Source organism: Trichoderma breve, chromosome 3 (assembly GCF_028502605.1).
Source record: "Trichoderma breve strain T069 chromosome 3, whole genome shotgun sequence".
Lineage (NCBI taxonomy): Eukaryota > Fungi > Ascomycota > Sordariomycetes > Hypocreales > Hypocreaceae > Trichoderma > Trichoderma breve.
In genome coordinates, this window is record NC_079234.1 from 2,584,834 (window position 1) to 2,593,242 (window position 8,409).

General features: G+C 50.1%; 4 protein-coding genes across 4 annotated transcripts; 2 read left to right on the forward strand and 2 right to left on the reverse strand.

Annotated features, from left to right (window-relative positions):
- Positions 1-122: 122 nt before the first annotated feature.
- On the reverse strand, positions 123-3,252 carry T069G_05201 (ankyrin repeats (3 copies) domain-containing protein; the record flags this gene model as incomplete). Its single annotated transcript, XM_056172411.1, has 5 exons — positions 123-388; positions 440-891; positions 941-2,685; positions 2,801-3,125; positions 3,188-3,252. The coding sequence occupies 5 exons, from the start codon at positions 3,250-3,252 to the stop codon at positions 123-125; spliced, it is 2,853 nt and encodes a 950-aa protein (XP_056029269.1).
- Positions 3,253-4,338: 1,086 nt separating this feature from the next.
- On the forward strand, positions 4,339-5,028 carry T069G_05202 (uncharacterized protein; the record flags this gene model as incomplete). Its single annotated transcript, XM_056172412.1, has 2 exons — positions 4,339-4,587; positions 4,648-5,028. The coding sequence occupies 2 exons, from the start codon at positions 4,339-4,341 to the stop codon at positions 5,026-5,028; spliced, it is 630 nt and encodes a 209-aa protein (XP_056029270.1).
- A 217-nt stretch (positions 5,029-5,245) lies between these two features.
- Positions 5,246-6,176, reverse strand: T069G_05203 (aldo/keto reductase family domain-containing protein; the record flags this gene model as incomplete). Its single annotated transcript, XM_056172413.1, has 2 exons — positions 5,246-5,908; positions 5,979-6,176. The coding sequence occupies 2 exons, from the start codon at positions 6,174-6,176 to the stop codon at positions 5,246-5,248; spliced, it is 861 nt and encodes a 286-aa protein (XP_056029271.1).
- Positions 6,177-6,499: 323 nt separating this feature from the next.
- Positions 6,500-8,134, forward strand: T069G_05204 (beta-lactamase domain-containing protein; the record flags this gene model as incomplete). The annotated part of the gene is made up of 1 exon (XM_056172414.1): positions 6,500-8,134. One exon carries the CDS (start codon positions 6,500-6,502, stop codon positions 8,132-8,134), a length of 1,635 nt encoding a protein of 544 aa, XP_056029272.1.
- Positions 8,135-8,409: the final 275 nt, after the last annotated feature.

Consider the following 8,409-nt stretch of genomic DNA (forward strand, 5'->3'; position numbering starts at 1 on the left):
AAATGGTAGTGGCGGGTGATGAAGCCGTCAGATGTGACGACACACTGGGCGAGCAGTCCATGATAGAATCAACAATACTAACACTATTAATTACGAATGTAGAGATGATAGGAATTGGAAGCTTACTCGGAGGGGTCGATCATAGGATAATCACCCTCGTAGGGCGCCTGAGCGGTTGCCATAGGCTCCTGAGCTGTCTCTGTCGGGAGACAGTCTGGCACCAAATGGTCGGTGCTCTTGCAGCTCTCAAAGTCCACAGGAGACGTAAATCCGACATATATGGCAAGGATGGCGGTGTTTCGAGTAATTATCTGATCCGGAGCCCGACCATCCCCGCCATCTGAAGTCAGGATGGGTAGGCATAGTGTCGAAAAGCCGTATCGAGATACTATCTCTGTGTTAGACTAAACAGAAGTAGACGAAATACGGGAGTACTTACGACATAAATAGAGCAGGATTACGCCGAATATGGCGCCTGCCACTAAGACGGTGATACGAGCCAAGATACTTAGCTCTTCCCACTCTGGGTCCGGCGGCTTGGGGGCATCGGTGTGTGGACTTTCTTGTACTGTTTGCTTGGGTAATGGATGCCACTCGGCCAAAGTAGGGTTTCTTTCGCATATATTAGTAGGACTCATTTCAAAAGAGTATTGTTGTCGTAGAGTTTGCAGCCGATAAGAGTTTCCAGACCCAAGATCAAAAAGCCCGGGTGTCCTCACGAGATGCTTGACCATATCTTGTAAGGACATCAAAGGGCTCGCGAGACTGTCCGCCAATTCATAGGCGACTGTTGAGGCCGGAATTCCCCAGAGATAGGACGCTATTTCGAAAAATAGGCGTCGATCATCTGGACTCACAAGAGAAGCCCATCGTGGGATGTCATTAATAAATCTACATTATCAGCCAGGTTAACATCAAGAAAGGGTTCTAGTCTACTTACTCTTTCTTCGAGTACCCTAATCCCGAAGTTTTAACGACCGCCCGCATTGCATTTGCAACTTGCAGTGCGCTGACGATATCCGAGAGGCTACGCGGCTTATAGCCCTCGTAGATTTCCCGAATCGCACGTGTTCCTCTCTCCCAGATGGATGCGCTGGTACCGAGCTGGTCCACGTATGCTATGACTCCGGCAGAGGCGTCCTGTGTGGCGCTTGCGTCAAGCAATTTTTTGCATGATTTGGCAACTTTTGCAAGTAACTTGCGCGCCATGGTTCTGCGATCTCGGGCCCGTATACCGGCGATGGCTTCACGACGCTTAAATGTGTCACGAGGCTTGCCGGACAATATGGAAGGATATAAATCATCAGAATCATCCAAGACAGAACCCTTGCCCTCATTTTTGGAGAGGGCTGCTCCAATCGAGGATAAGAACTGAGCCACTTCACTTTTATTCGACTTTATAGCTGCTGCCAGGGGCGAGTAACGCGGTCGTGTACAAATCGCATACTTCATAGTCGAGTTATACGGGTTAACATAAGCACCAGCCTCTACAAGGCAGCGGACAATCTCGAGGTAGCCCTTTGATGCTGCTACTGCCAGGGGCGAGGAATGCTCTCGGTGACATATTGAAGAGCCCTCAGCCGCTCTGCAGTGCCGCGTATCTGGATTGACATTTGCACCAGCCGCTACCAGGTAACGGACAATGTCGAGATGGCCCTCCGATACAGCTGCTGCTAGAGGCGAGTAATGCGGTCGTATACACCTCGAATCTTTCGCAATCGAGTCGCCTCTGTGATGCGTATATGGGTTGACATCCGCACCGGCCTCTACCAGGCAACGGACAATTTCAAGGTAACCGTTCGATGCTGCTACGGCCAGGGGTGGAGAATGTTCTCGGCCACACAACGGAAAGTTCTTAGCTTCTTCTATACTTCTTCCAAAACGGACCAAACCATTCTGACGCACAAAAACAGCTCTTCGCGGGTACGACCAGCTCAGCAGAGAGCAGTGCCGTGTATCTGGATTGACATTTGCACCAGCCGCTACTAGGTAGCGGACAATATCGAGGCGACCCCTCGATACTGCTGTCAAAAACAAACGATCACGAGCGTCATCGTTCATGCCGGTTCTGAAGCGTCCGAGAATCTCGTCTAGCCCTATCTGCTTGGTTCTCACCAGTCGAGGCAGAAGTACTAAATATTTATCACTAAGTACATTCGCTCCGGCATCCAGTAGATAGTCGATAATGTGTTTGTGGCGATACTTGATGGCCCGAGCTAGCGGACACATGTACTCATTACCATTGATGTTTGCGCCTTTCTCCTCGACGAGGTATTGGATAATTTCGAGGTGACCGCCAGAAGCTGCACCATTCAAGGCTGTTGTGCTGATGCAGGAATCTCCTCCCTCTTTGTTGGCATCATAAGCTAGAAGCAGCTGAACTGCGTCCATGAGGCCAGCTTTTGCGGCACTGTATAAGAGCTTGGCGAAGATATCATCCCCGCCCACCTGAGCGCCGTGCTTGAGAAGAAGACGGAAGACGGTCTCTTCATAGTAGTGCATGGCTAGGTATAAAGTCTTAGTATCAACGAAGGCTAGGTATGTGGCGAGCACTTTGTCCACGGCAACGGGATCGCGCTCTTCGATGGCAGCCTGTAACTGGGATCGGGGGGGGCTCATTCCTGAAGAGGTAGGGCTGAATTGACCCCTTGATATCGGGCTCGTTAATTTCGCTGATGGCTTCGTCTAGAAGGTCAAGATCTTCGGACATAGAGCTGTTCTGACTCTGAATGTCATGGAAGTGGAGTTCTGTAAGAATGTGCCTTTTTTGGAGATGCTCAAAGCCGAAGGTGGCAAATACCGAGCCTTCGCGGAGGAAATGACGGACAAACAAATCGAGTGCATCGAAGCTGTGTCCCTCTCTTCTGTCCTGGTTGAACTTGGCACTCATTTCTGGGTAACGGGGTAATAGACGGTCCATGCTGATGAAGGGACCAGGGGAATTATTTCTAAGGCTGCCACGCAGCGAGGAGATTGCACGCAACCATTGTAAGAGGTTGTCGTCATGGATATGGACGATGAGTGAGTTCTTGTTCTTGTGGAGACTGAAGCAGATCTCGAGGTCGGCGCTTGGATCGCCCTGGATGAAGCGGCCGTTACCGCACGAATGAGCCTTGAAAAATCCTCTTGGTAATGGTTAGCGTAATGCGAAATAGAAAGCTGCAGATGCTGCAAGAGGGGCACTCACACTGTTGAGTCTTCAATAAAGACGAAGGCTTTGCGCTGGGACGAAGCCAACTGCTCTAAGCTCATGGCGGCGGCGGCGTGATATCGCCCGAGAAATGGTGTGTTGATGGCCGGTCAAGAGGCAGTTTGTAAGAATGAAAACGTGAGTTGCATTGAAAATGAACTCAAGAGCAACCTAGAATAGGGAGATGAGCGAGAATCATATACTCTACACCGACTGCCTAACCCGCCACTCATTGGGCTCGTCACCATACATACACACCTACATGCAGGTGCCTCAGATTGAGCCGTCCCGAGAAAACTTAGGAATCAGTACCGGCGTTCGAGGTCGTCATGTTAGTAACCGCATCGTGGTTTTAGGAATCTGCCACCAAACGACCAGCGCCGAGGGCAAGGCACACCAACTACAAACTAACATGTGTACCTAGACAGGCGGTGCATCATGAGGCTGGACTGGGACTGGCAGGGGATGCATTCCTAAATACCCAAGCCTGACAGACAGGGGTCCATGGCCACTAGAAACCCCAGATCCGCCCATCTCCCGTCGTGGCTCCCCTCTAGCGCGTGCTATGCATGCATCCATATGTTGTTAGGAATCGCACTAATAGAGGTGGAAGGCTGGTGGCAGCATGTACTGAAACCATCACTATCAAAGCACAAGTCAGCATCCTTCGATTCCTAACAATTGACATAGATGTACCCAATTCTACATACGCATACCTGATATATATGATATGTATATATGCTGGTCGCATGGCTCTATCTTGCAGCATGTCTTCCTAACTTGCGCCACTACCTGCTGCATCTCATTGGTTTGAAGTTCCCGGCTGTCGCTGCGTTCCTAACAATTGATGAATCAAGTTTGCAATTCTCTGTGGCTCACCAGCCCCCGAACATCGCTGAGATCCCAATTTTGATGATGCTTTGCTGTGTTCTCCGATCGTGGAGGAGCCACTCGGTCATTCATTGCCATGCCCCAGTGATACTCTCAGCCTCCTCTCAGGAGCCTAACAACATGGAACATTTAACGGACGGCACCAGCGTTTCCTTAAGCCTGCTATCATTAGATTCCACTTCTAACCCCATCTACTTCTAACCCCATCTACACAAACCCATTGTCTCAAGGCCAACGCCAAATGCCCGATTTTCGCTATGTCTTCGTCATGGGATGTTGAAACGGGGTACCAGTTCGAGATAACATGGATCGACCTCCGTGTAGTGATGTTCAGCCATGGCAACTACCTTCTCTATCACATTCCACTTCGATCTTCCGATAAGGCAATTGATGTCATGCCCAAACTCAAGAGGTCTCTTTTGACCTCTCGCGGATGGTGGACGGACAAATTAACAAAGGTTGTGCCCTTTCTAACGCCGGTAGTTTATAACGCAACAATGTGCCCAGTTTGTGTTTCATCCTCGCGTTTTGAACCATACAGAAGCTAACTTGTAGCTCCTTTCTAGGTACCAATCGAGGTCATCTCTCAAGATCTTCCCTGCGTCGTTGACATTGGAGCCGAATATCGCTGCCACATTCTGACAAAGGCTTTGAACAATCCCAGAGAGTTCCCAGCCGGGTGCGATTTTGTCACCTCGTATCGCCGTTTTACAGCCCTCGTCGAGGCGCCTGGCACTCTCCGCGCTAGAGATGTGTTATTAATTCGCCTGGAACTCGACAAACTGATTTTCTCAGCGTTTGTGTTGTTATCCCTCATCTTATCCATCATCTGCGGAGTCGTGGCGGGCTTTTGTTGGAAGAGCTTAGATACTGGGCTGGGTGTGTTTGGTGCTGTCATCGGCGTAGATGGTGTCGTGATGGGTATTTTGGCCTATTTTTTGAACTAGATGTTGCTTTCCGAAGCAAGCATTTCCATAGCGAGCAGTATCACGCTCCTCAGTCGCGATTCTATTATACAAAGTCTATTTGAACGGGAAACTATTATTTGTACAAGGGAACTAGGTATCGCCAATTCTTCTACGCACTACTACTTATTGAGATCTACCTACAAATATAGTGGCACAATTTGCATCTGCTATGAGTAAGTAAATGGAATTGGCCGGGTTACTCTGCTACAGTCGATAGTTTCGACAAAAGCTGGCGGAACGCGTTGATATCTCCTTGCAGCTCACGCAACCGCCCTCTATTACCAAACACCTCGCCAACCGTCTTCAAGTCCTGTTCCATTCGCTCAGGGTTTGTCGTACCATCTAGTATCTGAGTCCCGCCTAAACCCAAGATCAAGACATAAAAGGCGAGCTCCTTCTCCACGTTAAGCTTTGCAGCTACGGACTTCAAGATGTCTGATGCTAGAATCTCCGGGTTGTTCCTGAGCATCCAGTATGCCTGGTACGTTATGCCTCTCTCTACGCAAAATTCTCGCAGGTCAGAGTCAAAGCCCGTCTCTTTGTAGAAGCGGTTCTGCACCATGACAGGCTTAACCGTTGCGTTGGCATACACCTCCTTAAGCTGTAACAACTTGAAGTTGGAAACACCGAGGGAACGGATCGTGTGTGGCACAAAGGTCTCGAGAACTTTCCAGGCGATCAGATTGTCTCTATCATCCTCAAATGGTACATGAAGCAGCAAGGAGTCCAAGTAATCGACTTGAAGATGCTCAAGACTCTGTCGTACCGACTCAGTTATCTGGCCCTCAATGTCCTGGTGAGGATTGAAGGGGATCTTTTTCGGATGGTGAGCCCAGACTGGCGCGAATTTCGTTTGGATCTAAGCATGGCGAATGAGTCAATCTGGCAAAATCAGATATATGGAGAAAAGGGAAAGAAAAGGCACGTACAAAAAGATCGCTTCTTTTGATACCAGACTTGAGGGCCGCCGCAATTCCATCGCCCGTCAGTTTCTCGTCGTACGTAGTCGGGTAGTTGGCCGTATCGATGCATGTGAAGCCTTTCAACACAGCCGTCTCTGTAAGATGAGCCGTCCTTTCCTCTTTCCAGGCGGTTCCATAAAGAAGAAGCGGGATTTTGAGTTCCATGACAGATGAGAGTGATGGTTTGTTTCTACAGAGTGAGGGAAAATCCCCAATTGGTGAAGAGAAAGACAAGGGAGATGGGAGTGCTGTTGGTCGAAATCATCCGTGCTTGCTCCTTTGGTATACTGCTACAAACATATGCATGCGGCCAACACTCGCATAGATCAGAACCTTTATGTCCTTAAATTAGGACAAAGAGTTTCTGCTTCTCTGCCTAATACAAATACTGTGGAAACTCTATGAAATCCGAACCAGGAATTGGATCAAGCAATCTCACTTTAATAACAGCACCGTTTCGCCCTATTCATCACGGCAACGCTACCGATATGCTCGCCCTCACGCTCTTCCCGCTCCTCGCAGCCGCACGGCAGATACCTCTTTTACCTCCAGAATCTAACCTTTCAGGGTTACGGGACAGACTGGTTCGCGCCCTGCCAGAGATTGAAGCCCTCAAGAACATCGGCGGCACGACTGGCATGTCCATCGGCGTCATGAGCCACGGAAACATCGTTCTAGAGACTAACCTTGGCTTTGCCGATGTCGAGCGCCGTCTGGTAGCCGACTCCAGCACGATATACCCCATCGCGTCTCTCACAAAGGCTTTTACCGCCGTGATGATTGCGCAGTTGGTTGATGAAGGTCTACTCAGCTGGGATGAGCCCCTGAACAGCTACATCCCCAAACTCTCGTTTGAGCACGATCCATCCCTCGCCGGTCAACTCTCCCTCGTCGACCTCTTATCGCACCGTACAGGACTTGCTCAACTCGACAACCTCTGGCTAGGCGCCGACAGCCAAACCTTGGTAGCCAAGAACTTTACGGTTTCGCTGTGTAATCACTTAGTACCCATGTATCCCGTGAGATCACAGTGGCTATACAACAACTGGATGTATGCGCTGGCAGGCGAGGTCATTGAGAGAGTCACAAACCAGTCCTGGGGCCAGGTGCTCTCTGCCCGAGTGCTGAACCGACTTCGGCTCTCACATACTTCAGCCATCGCGTCTGAAATCCCCCGGGACTCGCTGGCGCTGCCATATGTGGTCCTCGACGACTTGACGGCAGTACGCGTTGGCAGTTTCGACCTCGCCGACGGCAGCGCCATGGCTGCTGCGGGCGGCATCCGCAGCACCGTCGGCGACCTTCTCACCTGGGGCAACGCTCTCCTTTCAGTCTTCCGGGACGGCGAGACACCACTCGCCCTTCTCGACGCCGTCTTCTCCGGCCGCAGCTTCATGAACAGCACCGCTACACCAGACAAGCTTTATACAATGGGCTTCGTAAAAGTCATGACCCCAGCGCAAGTCGGCACGTTAGGTGTCAACCCCAGCCTCGTTGACGCCATGCCCCTGATAGGCACCAGCTCGAAACCCCAACAAGTCTTTTATCACAGCGGCGCCCTCACTGGTTACAACCACTGCTTCATACTGGTTCCGGAGTCTCAATCCGTCATAGTCGTCCTATCCAACTCCATTTCCCAAGGAGAAACCCCCTGCTGGGTCGCCCAATCTCTCCTCCAAGCCGTCCTAAACGAGAAGCACCCCCTCGACATGACTCAATTTGCAGAGCAAGCCGCCGCCAAATGGAGAACAATTCACCAAGGAATCTCAGAAGCTCTCGAAAAGGGCCGCAAGCCGAACTCGCCAGAACCCATACACGAACTTCTCCTAGGCAAGTACTGGCACAAGACCCGAGCGATATATCTCGACGTATTTCAGGAAAACGGTGCCCTCAAATTCAACATCAACGGGAAGCTGGAGCAAGAGCACGTCCTGTCACACTACAGCGACGATACGTTCGTCTTCTTGCCTTCGGCTGACGAGCGGATTCACAAGGGCCTGTTCCTCTATGGCCCTCCCTCGTGGCTTTTACATTTCAAAAAGGACTCGAGCGGAATTTTCACAGAAATTCAGTGGGATATGGGCAACCATACTCCCTTTCCAGAGAAGTTTACCAGAGAATAATCTTGATGTGAAACTCGTTTGCATATACAGTTTGTAGAAGAGGAATGGAGTCTACTGGCGAATTATTATTGGTCTGCATCATTCTTGTTATAGAGCGAATCTATGGAATATATAGCAGAGCTGCTAGTCTACAAGTAAATAAACAGCCTACGAGTCTCAAATCACCTTATAAAGGCACATGCCATATGGCAAGCGCCAAGTTCATCACATCAAGACTTCACAAAACCATTTTAATATCACCATTCATCAGCTCCTTGTAGATTGTTGGACACTTT